The 17,894-nt window shown below is 43.6% G+C and overlaps 1 protein-coding gene across 2 annotated transcripts in view; it reads left to right on the forward strand.

Annotated features, from left to right (window-relative positions):
• Positions 1-17,894, forward strand: part of PCSK2 (proprotein convertase subtilisin/kexin type 2) — a 276,303-nt gene that overhangs the window by 220,849 nt on the left and 37,560 nt on the right. For both annotated transcript variants that reach the window (XM_063113126.1, XM_063113131.1), the window contains one exon: positions 11,765-11,853. In XM_063113126.1, the coding sequence (XP_062969196.1) occupies positions 11,765-11,853 (89 nt within the window). The remainder of the gene's footprint in view (positions 1-11,764; positions 11,854-17,894) is intronic.

Here is a 17,894-nt window from a genome sequence, read left to right on the forward strand (position 1 = left end):
AAGCAGCTGCTCTGAGTTTGAATTCTGGTTCTGCCTGCTACTTGGAAAGTGACTTCATAGCTCTATGCTGCAGTTTTCCCAACTTTAAAATGGGGATAATAATAGGCTGCTGTAAGGATTAAATAAGAAAGTGCATGGAGCACTCTCAGCACAGTGCCTGGCCTATAGTACGTATCAATAAATGAGAGGTATGGGATTCATATTGCCTGATATACTGTGCCTTGACTGTGGAATATATAGAAATACATTCTTTTGGATGGAAAAGGCAAGAGGGATGACCAAATGACTCTAGTGCAAAGGCCAGCAGTGTAGAAGGATGGACTGTGCCTGTGCTGTCTCTCTGGAGATCTGCAGGATTGAGGGCAGGGCCTCAGGTGTTCACTTGGATACCCCAGCAGCCACTGAAGGCTGTTTAAGAAAGCCCTGCTACAGTCACTATGACAGTCCAGGTTTGAACCCCAATCCCGCCTCCATGAACCATGGGTTGTCCCTCTTGCTTATCCATTGTATTTTTACCAAATTAGGCTCTTGGGTCCCAAAGTCGTAGAAATGAACAGTGCACCCAGCAGTAAAGCAAGCAATGCTTTATTAAAAGAGAAGATAGACATGCCTAAGAGGATAGCTGCAGGAAAGCTAGCCCCCTGAGGAGAGCTGTTCAGGGTCTTTTATAGGGAAAGAGGTTAAGGGGTACAGGCCAGCATCACTGGAGGTGGTCTATTCTGGTCTTCCTGGGTGCATCATGGGTGCATGCTCAGTTAGGGCTTTGGTCCTTGCACCTGCTCAGTAGGTCCAAGATGATGGTGTTGTACATTTTCATCACCCCAGGAGGGTCACTGTAGTGGTCACCTTGAAGCTTTGTGTGCATGCGGGAATTCCTAAAGGGTTCTTAAGGTTAATCTGTAACTTAATTTGTACAATTATGGTAAACAAGACTTTGGGAGGGTTTTTGCAACTCAGTGAATATCTGTTCTCCTCTTATCTTGGTTTATTTTTTCAGGGTGGGCCATGGGGTAATCATGTGCCCTGGGGGCTCTCATGACTGAGAACTGGAAAAGTAACAAAGTGTCCTCTGCAGGGAGAATGGAGTCAGTTTGGTTCACAGGCCTAACCCTATTCGGTCTCATCAGTTATCTATTGCCATGATAATGCCACATATCAAATCATCTGATGCAGTAGCTTGAAGTGTTGGTTATTGCTCAGAAGTCTATAGGTCAGCTAGAGAGTTCTGTTGATCTGGACCAGGCTCAGCTTGTCTCCATTGGGCTCACCAGTGCATCATGGTCAGCTGGCAGGTTGGCTAGGGGCTCACTAGTTTAGGGTGGCCTCACTCACACATGGATGGCTGTTGGCCGGGGTGACAGGCATGATGGGTTCCATGTCCTTCATCATCCAACAGGCTAGCCTGGGCTTTTTCACATGGCTCTTGGCGGGGCTTCAAGAGAGAGAGAGGAGAAGCTGCACATCCCCTCCTGAAGCCCTGCCATATTCTCCCACCACATTCTTCTGGCCAAGGCAAGTGATGAGAGCAGTCCAAACGCAAGGGCAGGGGAAACATTTCACATCTTCACAGAAGGAGTGAGAAAACCACAGTGCCCAGGACACGGACCCAGGAGAGTGGTGGATTGTGGCCCCTTGGGCAACGCAACACACCCATGACCCCTGTCACTTGCCTCCATTCACCTTCAGAAGAAGGACGCTGATCAGCCAGCAGATATTTTCCTTCCCCTCCTACGGCTATTTCCCCTCTCACAGTCTCATGTTTGATTCTAGAGGCAGGAGAGAGCTACTAAAAGTTCTTAAGAAAGTAAGGGGACCAAAGGAAAATGGATTTGGATGAAGATTTTCTTGACGTTCAGGGGAGCAAGTACCTCTGCCTGAGATGAGCAGGAAGGCAGGAGAGAAGGAGACACTCGAGGCAGTGGGAACAGAGCGTGCAAAGGCCAGGGTGGCGCAAACAACAGAAGGGAGCCTCCATTCATTGCTTGTAGTTAATTAGTGTCGCCTAATTAACAACGAAATGTGTCTTTCCATATGTTCCTCTGGAGAGCCCAGGACATTCATCTCCCCATTTAAAGGCCAAAATTAAAGATATGGAAGCATTATCCAGTGTCTTAATTTGTTCAAGCCAGTTCACATGCATTTGTCCCCAGCCTTTAGTGAGCAATTTTAGGGAAGGCACAGACAGATTGCCTTCAGGGAGGGGAGTGGGTGGCCCGGTAACAGAGGGCTGGTCTTAGCCCTGGACCAGCCACCCTCTCAGTGTGTGCATTGGGCAAGCACTTTGCCCTTCTGAGACTCAGCTTTTACATCTGTAAAATGGGGCCGTGCCTTCTCATAGCCCTACTGTGAGGATTAAAGGGGCCAAGGCTGAGTGCAGAATCTGGGAAGGTGCAGCTACCCAGGAATGGGGCTCAGCTCCCTCCTGGTCCCTAGTCACCCACACATCCCATGGGACTGCACACACGGGAGGCCCTCAATCATACGTCTGTACTCCTCACAGATTGTGGTGAAGGTATAGACTATTCCAGGGAAGTCCTCAGGCATGTTTCAGGTCTCAGAAAGAAGACCTTGTCAGGGTTGACTATTAACAAATTAGTGCTCAGTCAAATTAGACATAGGATGGATTTTTAGACTTTTACTTAAATATTTATTTGCTCAGCATGATCCAAACAGCAAGCAAGCAAGCTAAATTTAATTATTTTTCATTAAATTTCCATTTTAAATTATATGTACATATATATAAAATATATGTGTGTACTTTATACATGATATGTATTTGATATAAATATATATTTAAATATAAAATATTTGGATGTACATTTAATGTGCTAGTATATACTACATATAAATGTATAACTAGAGTTTCAAGATGGCGGCGGCTGCGGCGGCTGGCGCGGAGTAGCTGAGGTGGAAAAGGTGGCCACTGGGCCTCAGGCAGCCGGGAAACTTGTGGACCTTTCTCTGGCCATCTCTTAAGGGAGGACTGCTGCTGCTGGCCGGTCGTGGGGGCTCAACGCCACTTTGCCCCCGGCAGGAGAGGCTGCCTCATTTACAGGCAACAGCTTTGAAGTGTGGAGCAGGAAAAGAACTGATTCTTAGCTGCAAAAGCGAGTCTTGAAACAGGGAACACGGCGCCAGGGCTGCTGTGGATGCAGCCAGGATCCCGGAGGCTGGGGCCGCACTGAAGGCGGCCAGCTGCCCTATCCAGGATTCGAGGTTTCAGGCCGGCATTAAAGAAGACTCCTGGGAGCGCCCGAGCGGCGCCGCGACTGAACAGCCCGAGGCGGCAGCGCCGAGAACACGGAAGGCAACAAACCAGAGACAGAGCGAGCGCCCGACCTGGCACAGCACTGTGAGTGATCCCTGGCAAAGCTCTGTTCGGGGGGTGGATGCCCACGCGGCTCCCCGCCTGCACCACCAGGCCACTCATTGCCCCGGTGCTGCCTCCATTTTCCCAGGTGCGGGCAGCTCCGCCCTGCTCGGCCATCACTGAGCCCATTTGCTTGGCCTGGCGCGGGGCTTTCCGGACCCTGCGGGCCGACCTCCTCTCCCACTCCCTCCACGGTTCTCTGGCAGGGCTGGGGGTGTGGGGCGTCCCGACCAGTTTTGGGAGGGCTAGGAAGTACGGGCGGGCCGACTGTCACTCCACCACACCCTGGACTCCGGCCCCGGTAAACTTCCTGTTACTGGGAGGCAGATACCATCTCTGCGACCACCAGTTTGGAAAAAAGCCTAACGAATTTCTGGTTGGGAATAGTGTGGTAGGAGAGTTCCCAGGTCTGCTTGAACCTGCCGGAGAGCAGGCTGCAGGCGGGCACTAGACTCGGTTTATACCGGGGGGATACAAAGGTGAACAAGACCCGAGAAAGATCTACACAGTGCTACAAAGGCACCCAGAGAGACTGGTCGTCTGTGCCTAGCAGAAACCTGGTAGACTTCCTGGGCGAGGCGGTGCTGAGCAGGATCTTGAAGGCCCAGCTGATAGAGGAGGGGTGCAGAAGACACGCCCCAACCCAGCACAGTGTGCACAGAGGGGGGAGACGTGCGGCCAGGGAGGCGGAGACTGGACAGAAACCACACACCCGGTGGGGTCGCCACTGCACGATCTAACAGCCTGGGCCAGAGCACACTGAACGGGGAGAAGTCCTGTACAGAAAGTGAAAGCTCAACAGAGATCACACACCCTGTGGTACGTGATCCACCAGCCCAGCAGAGTACAAGCTGACCAGAAAGGTGGATCCCCGGAGAAGCCCAAGACCCGAGGCAACCACACACACAAGACACTAGAGGCCAACTGAGCAGCCACGGCGGGAGCCATACCAAATTGGCAACCACAGCAACATCCTAGTTAGTCATTAGTCTTAAACCGGTGGACTGTGAAACCCCCTGCCACAATGAATAAACACCAAAAAAAAGACACCAGAAATACAAAAAATCAAGAAAGTACACCACCAAAAGTTAATAAATCTCATACTCTAGATCCTATAGAACAAGAAGCCCTTGAAATAACTGATAAGGAATTTCGAGTGATAATTCTAAGGAAACTGAATGAGATACAAGAAAACTCAGCTAGACATCATGATGAAATGAGGAAAAGTATACAGGATCTGAAAGAGGAAATATACAAGGAAATCAATGTCCTGAAAAAAAATGTAGCAGAACTTGCTGAACTGAAGAAGTTATTCAGCGAAATAAAAAACACAACGGAGAGTTTAACCAGCAGGCTTGTCGAAGTTGAAGAGAGAACCTCTGAACTTGAAGATGGGCTGTTTGAAATAACACAAGCAGACAAAAAGAAAGAAAAAAGAATCAAGGACATGGAAGAAAATCTGAGAGAGATATCAGACAACCTCAAGCGCTCAAATATCCGAGTCATGGGTATTCCAGAAGGGGAGGAAAATGGAGATTCCATTGAAAACATATTCAACAAAATAGTGGCAGAAAACTTCCCAGGTATAGGAAAAATCACAGATCTTCAGATCCAGGAAGCTCAACGATCTCCAAACGTATTCAACCCAAAAAGGCCTTCTCCAAGACATGTCATAGTCAAATTGGCAAAACTCAGAGACAAAGAGAGAATCTTAAAAGCTGCAAGAGAGAAGCGTCAAATCACCTATAAGGGAGCCCCAATCAGGTTAACATCAGACTTTTCATCACAAACCCTAAAAGCTAGAAAGGAATGGGATGATATTTTCAAAATACTAAAAGACAAAGATTGCCAGCCAAGAATACTCTACCCTGCAAGGCTATCCTTCCGAAATGAGGGGCAAATAGTATATTTCTCAGACAAACAAAAACTGCGGGAGTTCACTACCACAAGACCACCCTTACAAGAAATCCTCAAGGGAGTACTGGGTTTGGTTCCTGAAAAATAACTACCACTGCCATAAAAACCTAAGAAAAATCTAAACCTGCTAGTACAATAAAAATGGCATTCATGAAGAGAAAACAAGCTAACAAAAACACTATCTACAACCTAAGGAACCAACAAACAAAGGAACCAAACAGTAAATCAGAAAGCAAGGAACAAAAGACACCTAAGACAACCAAACAACCAATAAAATGCTAGGAATAAATCAACACCTTTCAATAACAACTCTTAATGTTAAAGGCTTAAATTCCCCAATTAAAAGACACAGACTGGCTGACTGGATCAAAAAGCAGGACCCAACTATATGCTGCCTACAAGAGACCCACCTCACCCATAAAGATTCACACAGACTAAGAGTAAAAGGATGGAAAAAGATTTACCATGCAAACAGAAAAGAAAAACGAGCTGGAGTGGCTATTCTTATATCTGACAAAATAGACTTTAAACTAAAAACCATAAAAAGAGACAATGAGGGACACTACTTAATGATAAAAGGACTGATCCATCAAGAAGACATAACAATCATAAATATGTACGCACCCAATGTTGGAGCAGCCAGATTTATAAAACAAACTCTATTAGACCTAAAGAAGGAAATAGACACTAATACCATAATAGCAGGGGACCTGAACACTCCACTGTCAATATTAGACAGATCATCTAGGCAAAGAATCAGTAGAGAAACACAAGATCTAAACAAGACTCTAGACCAATTGGAATTGGCAGATATCTACAGAACATTCCACCCAACAACCTCAGAATATTCATTCTTCTCATCAGCACATGGATCATTCTCCAAGATAGATCACATATTAGGTCACAAATCAAGTCTCAATAAATTCAAAAAAATTGGAATTATCCCATGTATCTTCTCAGACCACAATGGATTAAAACTAGAAATTAATAACAAACAAAACTCTGGAAACTATACAAACACATGGAAATTAAACAGCATTCTACTTAATGACATATGGGTCCAAGAAGAAATCAAGCAGGAAATCAAAAAGTTTATTGAAACTAATGAAAACAATGATACATCATACCAAAACCTGTGGGATACTGCAAAAGCAGTATTGAGGGGAAAATTTATTGCATTAAATGCTCACTTCAGAAGAATGGAAAGATGGCAAGGGAACAACCTAACACTTCACCTTAAAGAACTAGAAAAACAAGAACAATCCAATCCTAAAGTTAGCAGACGGAAAGAAATCATTAAGATCAGAGCAGAACTGAATGAAATTGAAAACCAAAAAACAATTCAAAAGATCAACGAATCAAAAAGTTGGTTTTTTGAAAAGATAAATAAAATTGACAAACCATTAGCATGGCTAACAAAAAAAAGAAGAGAGAAGACTCAAATAACAAAAATTAGAAATGAAAAAGGCGATATTACAACTGATTCATCTGAAATACAAGGAATCATTCGAGACTACTATAAACAACTATACGCCAACAAATTTGAAAATCTGGAGGAAATGGATAAATTTCTGGACACACACAAGCTCCCAAAACTGAACCGTGAAGACGTAGAAAATTTGAACAGACCAATAACAATAAAGGAGATTGAAGCTGTTATCAGAAGGCTCCCAACAAAGAAAAGCCCAGGACCAGATGGATTCACAGCAGAATTTTACCAAACATTCAAAGAGGAATTGACACCGATTCTTTACAAACTATTCCAAAAGATTGAAACGGACGCAAATCTCCCAAACTCATTCTATGAAGCAAACATCATCCTGATACCAAAACCAGGTAAAGATATAACCAAAAAAGAAAACTACAGGCCGATATCCTTGATGAATATAGATGCAAAAATCCTCACTAAAATACTAGCAAACAGAATACAGCAACACATACGAAAAATTATTCATCACGATCAAGTGGGATTCATCCCAGGGATGCAAGGTTGGTTCAACATACGCAAATCAATAAATGTGATACACCATATTAATAAACTCAAACACAAGGACCATATGATCATCTCTATAGATGCTGAAAAAGCGTTTGATAAAGTTCAGCACTCATTCATGACAAAGACCCTCTATAAGTTAGGTATAGAGGGAAAGTATCTCAACATAATTAAAGCCATATATGCCAAACCCACTGCCAATATCATCCTGAATGGGGAAAAGCTGAAAGCTTTTCCTTTAAGAACAGGAACTAGACAAGGATGCCCACTCTCACCACTCCTATTCAACATAGTGTTGGAAGTACTAGCCAGAGCAATCAGAGAAGAGAAGGAAATAAAGGGCATCCAGATTGGAAAAGATGAAGTCAAACTGTCCCTGTTTGCAGATGACATGATCCTATATATCGAACAGCCTAAAACCTCTACAAAAAAACTGTTGGAATTGATAAATGATTTCAGCACAGTAGCAGGATACAAAATCAACACACAAAAATCAGTAGCATTTCTTTTCTCCAATAGTGAACATGCAGAAGGAGAAATCAAGAAAGCCTGCCCATTTACAATAGCCACCAAAAAAATAAAATACTTAGGAATTGAGTTAACCAAGGAGGTGAAAAATCTCTATAATGAGAACTACAAACCACTGCTGAGAGAAATTAGAGAGGATACAAGAAGATGGAAAGATATCCCATGCTCTTGGATTGGAAGAATCAACATAGTGAAAATGTCCGTACTACCCAAAGTGATATACAAATTCAATGCAATCCCCATCAAAATTCCAAAGACATTTCTCTCAGAAATGGAAAAAACTATTCAGACATTTATTTGGAACAATAAAAGACCACGAATAGCCAAAGCAATGCTCAGCAAAAAAAATAAAGCTGGAGGCATAACACTACCTGACTTTAAGCTATACTACAAAGCTATAATAACCAAAACAGTATGGTACTGGCATAAAAACAGACACACTGACCAATGGAATAGAATAGAGAATCCAGAAATCAACCCTCACACTTACTGCCATCTGATCTTTGACAAAGGCACCAAGCCTATTCACTGGGGAAGGGACTGCCTCTTCAGCAAGTGGTGCTGGGATAACTGGATATCGTTATGCAGGAGAATGAAACTAGATCCATACCTCTCACCATATACTAAAATCAACTCAAAATGGATTAAGGATTTAAATATACACCCTGAGACAATAAAACTTCTTAAAGAAAACATAGGGGAAACACTTCAGGAAATAGGACTGGGCACAGACTTCATGAATACGACCCCAAAAGCACGGGCAACCAAAGGAAAAATAAACAAATGGGATTATATCAAACTAAAAAGCTTCTGCACAGCAAAAGAAACAATTAAAAGAGTTAAAAGACAACCAACAGAGTGGGAGAAAATATTTGCAAAATATACATCTGACAAAGGATTAATATCCAGAATATATAAGGAACTCAAACAACTTTACAAGAAGAAAACAAGCAACCCAATTAAAAAATGGGCAAAAGAGCTAAGTAGGCATTTCTCTAAGGAAGATATCCAAATGGCCAACAGACATATGAAAAAATGCTCAACATCACTCAGCATCCGGGAAATGCAAATCAAAACCACATTGAGATACCATCTAACCCCAGTTAGGATGGCTAAAATCCAAAAGACTATGAACGATAAATGCTGGCGAGGCTGCGGAGAAAAAGGAACTCTCATACATTGTTGGTGGGACTGCAAAATGGTGCAGCCTCTATGGAAAATGGTATGGAGGTTCCTTAAACAATTGCAAATAGATCTACCATACGACCCAGCCATCCCACTGTTGGGAATATACCCAGAGGAATGGAAATCATCAAGTCGAAGGTATACCTGTTCCCCAATGTTCATCGCAGCACTCTTTACAATAGCCAAGAGTTGGAACCAGCCCAAATGCCCATCATCAGATGAGTGGATACGGAAAATGTGGTACATCTACACAATGGAATACTACTCAGCTATAAAAACGAATGAAATACTGCCATTTGCAACAACATGGATGGACCTCGAGAGAATTATATTAAGTGAAACAAGTCAGGCACAGAAAGAGAAATACCACATGTTCTCACTTATTGGTGGGAGCTAACAATTAATATATAAATTCACACACACACATACACACATACACACACAAACGGGGGGGGGGTAAGAAGATATAACAACCACAATTATTTGAAGTTGATACAACAAACAAACAGAAAGGACATGGTTGGGGGGGAGGGGGGGAGGGAGAAGGGAGGGAGGTTTTGGTGATGGGGAGCATTAATCAGCTACAATGTATATCGACAAAATAAAATTTAAAAAAAAAAAATAAAATAAAATAAATAAAATAAAAAAAAAAAAAAAAAAAAAATGTATAACTATAAATATATAAGTAGGTATAAGTACATATATACTTAAATATGCACATTTAAAGTGTTTATGAATCAATATAAAGCATATGTATATTTCATTAAATAGTATTCATATGTGTGGTCTTCCATGCTGTTTTCTCAGCATATTATTTAGCATTTTCCTCAGCATTTGGAATAAAAAGTAGCCATGAAAGAAATGTCCATTATAGACCCTCCTGTCGAGTTAAACCATAACTAAGCACCTTCTCAAAACTCTTAACTGTGTTTTCCACAAAACTGAAACAAGTAGGTAATGGTTTGCTCAGCACTGTAAGTTTTCACAAATCTTTTAACCGCTGACCTCTGCAGTGACTATGGAGTTTACTTGTATGCAGTATACAGATTTCATTCCTGTTCCAAAAGGAATTTTGAGCCCATGAGATATGCAGCCCTTATGAAGGCAGGATTTACTTTTGCTCACATAGAAAAAGAAAACGTCTGTGTGTGTGTGTGTGTGTGTGTGTGTGTGTGTGTGTGTGTGTGTGTGTGTGTGTGTGTGTGTGTGTGTGTGTGTGTGTTTCAGTCCTTGGATGTGATTTTTAAGGGTGGGTGCAGTCACTTTCCTTGCCCCCAGAAGTACTGTTGTACTGAACAGTACACTAGTCGACACTGTAGAAACCAAAAATTCCTAGGGCTATGCAGCCAATAAGTCCCGTCACCCATATCTCCTTACTGTATGTCACATTTGAAACTTGAGTGGAAAAACTGGTCCTCCCTGCCCTATCCCTCCAGCAGGCCATGCCCACACTATTATTTGACCCAATCAACACTTTAGCTGCAGCATGGGCCACTCAAATGGCTTTTCCAGGGTTGGGACTAATGGTTTCAGATGACTTGTACACTGGAATCTTCTACATCTTGAACTCTGTTTGGGGGTTAAAACACAACCCTCTGATGGGTTTAAAGTTTATGTTTGTTTCGGTTCTCTTTTACTGCTCAACAAACCGCCCCAAAATGTAGCAGCTTTAAAACCAACCAACAGGTATTTGCTCACAATCCTGTAACCCGGGCAGGGCTCAGCAGGGACAGCCTGTCTCTCGCCTGGTGCTGTTGACTGGGTGATTTGTCTGGGTCTAGAGCACAAAGGTGGCTTCTCTCTCTCATCGGACACCTTACCCAAGGTGCCTGGAACCGTGGCATTTGCCACATGGCCCCATCCATTTACAGGCTCACCCACATGCCTCCACATGGCACCTGGCACCAGAGAACAGAAGGGAAACTGCCAGCCTCTTCAGAAGTGGCACCTCATCAACCTCTGCTGCTTTCTATGGGTCAAAGCAAGTCACCAGGCCAGCCCAATCCAAGAGAAAGGGAAACACATACAGGAAGAGAGGACAGTTTGGAACCCTTGACATAAGGGAAAGAGAGCACAAGCAAAAGGGAGGAAATGAATGGAATCCCAATGTCTGTTGCAGAGAACATTCTAGAACATGAGTCCTGAGAAGGCCTTGCTCAGAATTGTCTTAAAAAGATCATCTAATGCTTTGAGTTCTTAATCTGTGGATCCTTGAAATTGTTTGCAAAAGTCTGCTTGTTTATTCCTGGATGAAGGTGGGGATCTATAGCATTCAATATGTCCTCTAAGGAGGCTATGATCCTACAAAGGTAAGTAACCATTATCCCCTTACTGACCAGCAGCAGTACACCCCTGTGTACTGAACCAACCTTGCAAATAAGTACCTGCCCATACTTCTAGTGCTTCAGAAAAATCAGAGCTGTTCCAACAAGCACAAACTTGTTTTATATTGTGTTTAGTTTTCATAGGAAACCTGTGTGCCTTCTGCAGAAAGATACTTCAAAGTAAAGATCAAGTTTTAAGGCTGAAAATGTTCTGAGAAGCCTCTTTATGGTAGAAACAACCCAAGATCAAGAAGGCAACTGGGGAGGCGGAGAGGGCAGAAAGGGGACGTTGGGATATACACACAGAAATTTAGGTGGGCCATGTGCTGGCTCAACACTAGCTGGATCATGGAAAAGAACTAAATTGTTTCCAATTGAAAGAATTTGAGAAAGCTCCTCCAAATTCTTTTGATGCTTTATCAAACTTGTCTTTGTTTTTCTCCACAGCCATGGGACCCGATGTGCAGGAGAAGTTTCTGCCGCAGCCAACAACAATATCTGTGGGGTCGGAGTGGCATACAACTCCAAGGTGGCAGGTAAGCCATCCCTGCCACATGGCAGGTGCCATGATGCGCAGCCAGCCCCAGCAGGTGGTCTCTCATGCTCTGGTCTCCAGCCTGGCCAGGGCCCAGCAAAGATTCCCACTGGGGCAGCAGAGTTAGGAACCATAGATTTAGCAAGAGTGAAAAAAAATTTTTTTTAACCTGCACAACCCTATCAATACATTTTTTAAAATTTTAGTTGGAGTGTAATATAAATACAGGAAAGTGCACAGATCATAAGCACACAGTTCAATGAATTTTCACTGGCTACACCCATGTAACCATCAAGAAACAGAACATCACCAGCACCCCAAAGCCCCCTTCATGTCTGCTCCTGGTTACTACCTGAACACCCAAAAATAACCACACTCTGTTTTTTAACAGCAAAACCTGGTTATTTCTAGTTTTTGAACTTTGTATAAATGGAATTATACAGTTGCTACTCTTTTATGTCAATGTCAATAACATTTTAAAGAGAATCAAGTATAAATGGTAGAATATAAGGTGTGGACAAATTATTTGTAAACATGCTCAGAACACTTCATAATGGTTTGCACACTGGATCTCATCTTTAAGATATATTCTACTGAAAACCTTGTTATTGAGTTTCATTGTGTAACATATTTAACAATATCCTCTTTATGGGGGCTTTAGAAATAAAAGTTGCAGGCCACTGGAAATTTAAAAACCAACACCCCCCACAAAAGGAAAAAAAAAAAAGGACAGAGAGAGAGAGAGAGAGAGAAATTAGTAAGCTTCCAACAAGATGCCTGAGGTTGGAATGGCTCGTCTCATTCCAACTTTTGCATCATATTCATTCCTAATTTATTCAGGCTGAGTCACTCAACCTTGTTTTTCTTTTCTTTTTTTTTAAATAACAACTGTCTTGATATTATTTTTTTTTCCTGACAATTTAATGGAATCATAAACCTACTTTGTGCTGACACTTGAATTTCCTGGGACCTAAATAAAGCAAAAGTAACCTATACAAACCCACCATTAACCTCTTTCGATAGTTTGCTAAGAGGCTTGCCTGAGCTGGGTGCTGAATTTCACAAAGAATACATCAGGAGGTTTCTGAAATGTAAATAGAGGAAGCTTTGCCCCTGGAGTTTCAGCTCTCTTTGTGTGCATTCAAAATGCCGGCATTAAAATGTCAGGAGCCAGTATGAGCTCAGGGGAAAGAATATCACCTGGTTAATATTTTATAAGCCAGGCTCCAACCTGGGGTGGTATCAGAAGTGAAGCAGCTTCTCTATTCACAGGGCAGAACTGGAAGCAGCTGAGAAATTCCTACCTGAATTTCTCATTCACGATAATTGTCTGCAAAATAGTTGTGAAGGCTCTGCTCACCCAAGGTAACTAGTTTTTTGAACAAAGGAACTTGTAGAGCGACTGCCTGCAAAAGTCAGTGAGGGGCAGATGGTAGGTTTCTGGAAGTTCTCGGAGGTCCCTTTCCCCATCTGCTGCTTTTCTCTTTTTCTCTTATGTCTTACTATTTGCCCTCTGAGCTGCTCATCAAATGTACCTAACTCTCCTGCTCTCTTAGTTTGGATTCCCTGAAAGCAAAACCTGAGACCAGAATGTGGGTGCAAGCAGTTTACTTAGGAGGTGGACCTGGGAAGCCGGAGTGAGGGAAAGGGGAAGGCAGACAGCGAAGGGAGGGAAGGGAGCGTTGGTCAGCTGGTTATTCTCGTGGACGACAGGGGCTCAGTCCTGCAGGCGACCCTCTGAGGGCCTGTCCCCCGAGGTGAGGAGGCTGGGGAGTTGACCCACCAGCTCCGTCGTGCATTGGTCGCGGGCGGGGGGCGGGAAGCGCCCTCCCCTGTCCAGCCTGTGCAGCCCACGTGGGCTGAGTAGCTGTCCCCGGGCAGAGACACTGTCTGGCCAGTGAATACACGACCTGTGCTTCTGCCAAACCCGCGGACAGCGCCTGCGTCACAGCAACGCCTTGAGGTTCCAGGAACGAAGGACGGAGCCGGCGGGAGGCGACCCCAGCACAGGAAGCTCCTGATGATGGAAGCCTCCTTCCCGCCTTTCCCGCTCCCTCACGTGACCCAGCTGCGCTCATCGGCGACCACTCGCGCCGCTCGTCACTGTGCAGGGCTGGGGAAGCTGGGGTGTCCTCCCGGCTCCCAGGAGAGTCCGCCCAAGTGCCTGAGGAAGCGCTGGAGAGTTACTCGAGAATTGCAAATAAAAGGAGCGTTTCAGGCTCTTCGGCCCATCAGATTTAGGGAGAACATTTTATTCATTCTGGCAAGCAATTCCAAAAGTTGGCTGGTTTTTAATTCTTCACTAAAAATGAGCCAAACCCTTCCAGAGAATCAGTCTTTCCTTTCAGGAGCTCTCTGAGTTAGGGAGGTCTAAAGCGCCCCCTGGTGGCCGACGCGGATCATTGCTGATCTCCGACTGTCTCCAGGTGTCGGGCTACAGCTGAGGGCGGCGCGGGCAGCGCCGTCCCAAGCCCTGTCGGGAGTGTCTTTCCACACTGGCTTCCAAAAAGAGCCTAACGTTAAAGTGCTGTTGAATCTTACTTCAGAAATAAAGAGCAAAGATGAGATTATAAGTAGAGTCCTCTGAAGGGAAAAAAGGAAGAAAGAGCACTGAGCATGGTTGCCTGAGTCCCTCTTCTATCCATAAACTTGACTCGTTTTTCCATCAGAGTTTTTGTCTTTTTCTTGTTGATTTGTAGGCATTCTTGGTACGTCCTAGATTTTAGCCTCGATTCATTTGAGTCAGTGCAAACATCTTCTCCCAAATTTTCATACGAGGTCACTAGTCCATCTGGATCGCACCTTTATATGTGGTGTTAGTGGGGGATCCCGTTTTATTACTGTCCAAACGGTGAACCAGTGTTCCCATCTATTCAATAACCCATTCTGTCCCTGTGATTGGTGGTACCACCTTCATTGTATATTGAGTTCTCCTGGGTCAGTCTCTGAGTAAATAGAATTTAGATAAAACCTCCTAGCAGATGTAAATTAGAAAGTGTAGCCATGTTCCTCCTACTGGAGCTTTGCATATGCTCTGCCCTGTGTCTGGAACACCTCCCCTTGCTCACCTGGCCCCTTCTCTTCATCCTCCAGCTCTGAGGTTCTCCATTGCTTCCTCCAGCATCACCTCCCCAACCACACTTTCCTCATCCAAACTTGGTAAAAAGCACACCCAGTGTTTCCTTCCCAGCACTCACTGTGGTTGGTTATTGCATATTCTTGTGCATGGTTATTTGGTCAATATCTTCCTGTCCCCCACAGACGACAGTCTCCATGGGAGCAGGTACCGTGTCTGTTTGCTGTCACCTCAGCACCTAGAACAGGGTCTGGTGCTCAATGTGTGCTCAAACCCTGTTTGGTGAAGGACAGAAAGTAAGGAAGGAAGAAAGAGATGGAAGGGCTAGTGAATAAGCGGTAGAGATTAATCGTGGCATGAAAGAATGGGTGGATGAATGGAATTGAGGAATTAAGGATCTAAGAACCCAAAGCTGATGTAATTTCTACCCAGGAAGCAAAAGCATCTCCTCTTCTACCAATACCATCTCACCTTTGCTGCTTAATCTCAATCAAATCAGTTCCAAGGACACCTGGGCCCTCCTCATCCTCCTCCTTCTCTCTCCCTCTCAAAGCCACTGTGGTAATGTCCTAAGGGCTGGCACCACCTATGAGATCAGTAGGAGCTGCCCAGGGCCCAGCAGTGAAGACAAACTGGTGACCCCTTTGCACGATGCCCTAGGCTAATGGAGCACCAAGATCATGTGTCATCCAGGTGTTGAGAACAGAGAATCTCAAAATCCTGGGCCTCAAATGGGACCTAAAGGTCCAAACACCCCATGTTACTTTCATAATTATAACAACAGCATTATTAATAACAATAATAATGATAATAATTAACATCTATTGACTCTTACTGTGTCAGACACAGTGCAAAACGCTTCACTCATCTAACCCACTTACAACCCTATCATACATTGTTATGATATGTTATATATGGCATATTTGTTATATATTGTTATTCCTCTTTTACAGAGAACAAAACTGAAATAGGGAGGCCATACAGCTAGTTGGGTAATAATTTGTACCTGGTGCCAACTGGGCCCAGAACTTCTACACTTGACTCCTGCACTGAAACACTTTAAAAACTTCTCTTTCCCACCCTGCTGATGTAGCCTGGATGGGTCTGGAACAGCATATGTTCAGTGATAGGAAACTAACTTCCTTCCGTTAAAGTCTGTTCCACCTTTGGACAAGTGTGACTCTTAGAAATCTCTTCTTTAAGGTGAACTCTCTCTGATTTCTGTCACCTGTTTTCATGGACACAGTTGGTCGCTGCCTCTTCTAGATAACACCTGGGCAAGGAGAGAATTCCAACTAGTCTGGCTCCAAGGAAGTAAAAGTTCTATAATGGGCAGACCTGTATATATGGGGATGTACCAAAAGTCTTAGTCTTGAATAACTTTTAAAAAATTACTTGAAGTTTAATTATTTACATTTCCTTATCCAGTTACTTAATTTTATACATTTTGAAAAGATCCATTTTAATTTTTTTTTTATTTTGAGAATGCCTTTATTCAAGTAACTAAGCAGATAACCCAATTCTTTCCTTCTTTTTTAAAATTTTTCAATCTATGATTGGATTCCTCAATCAAAGAGATTGAGAAAAAATTAAGATTCAAAAATGTGTTATTCAAAATTCACAAAGCCAAATAAATATACAACAAATGTAACAAACCTTCCAAATGATGTTTCTTACAAATTAGTCAAATTTACCTTTCTGAAAATACTAGAGGTCAAGACTTCACCGCACCTTTTGGGCAATGCTGTCTCCTGCCTTCAGTCCATTCATGTAGTCAACAATTACTATGGGTGCCCACCCTGTGCCCAGTGCTGCTATAGGTGATGTGATACACAGTGAGCCAGTAGACAAGGCATCTGCCCTCACACAGCTTACAGTCCAGAAGGAGACACTAACAGGAAGCAAATAAGCAAGATAATATCAGATAATGATTTGCGCTATGAATGGGAAAGTAAGGGTTCAGGGACAGCAAGAGACTTGAGAGTGGGGCTCTACAGTTCCACACCACTCTGGACGTCTGCTCAGAGCAACCCAAGGGTGGGAGCAGGCCAGGTGGGTTTGGCCTTACCCACCTTCCTTTTTAAACCAGAGCATACAGGCTTTGGGATGAGATTGCCCTTCAATTAAAGATTTTGAAAAGAGTTTGAAAACCACACTGATGACCATTGTCAAAATACCCTGAAATTTCTCTACCAGAAATGAATTGCTTTTATATATTGTTATCATTATTATTATCGGCCAATAAATCTCATAACATTTCAGTGAGTTTATATATATTGCATGTGAGTTTTTAAATAAATCAATAAAAATCACCATGAGCACAATTAGTAACAGGAGTTTTTCAGATCCTAAAAACCTGGATGAGCATGAACTTGCTCCTAGCCTCCAGGGATATTATTCATGAGCACAAAAGCTGGTAATTACAGACACTGAGGTGTGTGGGCAGAGGTAGCATTTACTGGTGGCAGGCACAAGCACTCCTTTTGTAACAGGAACAGAGGCAGAGGATTTAGCTCAAATGCCCTGGTCTATGCAGTCTGCAGAGCACCAGGGCTAGCCACAGTGAATGCTATGCAGGTAGTGGGTAAGGCTTCTGAATAAATGGAAGAGGGACACACAGAGTTACCTCTGGTCATTGATGCAAGATGCAAGCCTGCCTGGGGGGCGGGATAGAAACGCTTGATGTGCAGTCTGTCCTCACCCATCCAAACCCGTCAGCCAATACAGCATTTGACACATGTGGAGACAGTGACTCCTAGCTGCTTTGACACCCCTCTCTCCCTCTGCCTTTCACACTCTCTCTGCATCCCCTGTATCTCCTAAAGCATCCAGGGATAGAGAGGTCCTCCTTAAAAATACTCAGGTCACCCTGTGCCTCTGTCTTGGCTGCTAATGGTGCAGTCGCTTGCCAAATTAATGCTGTATCCCATTCAATTAATGCATGCCTCATTCCTCCTGAGCTTAAT

This window comes from Cynocephalus volans, chromosome 1 (assembly GCF_027409185.1).
Source record: "Cynocephalus volans isolate mCynVol1 chromosome 1, mCynVol1.pri, whole genome shotgun sequence".
NCBI lineage: Eukaryota > Metazoa > Chordata > Mammalia > Dermoptera > Cynocephalidae > Cynocephalus > Cynocephalus volans.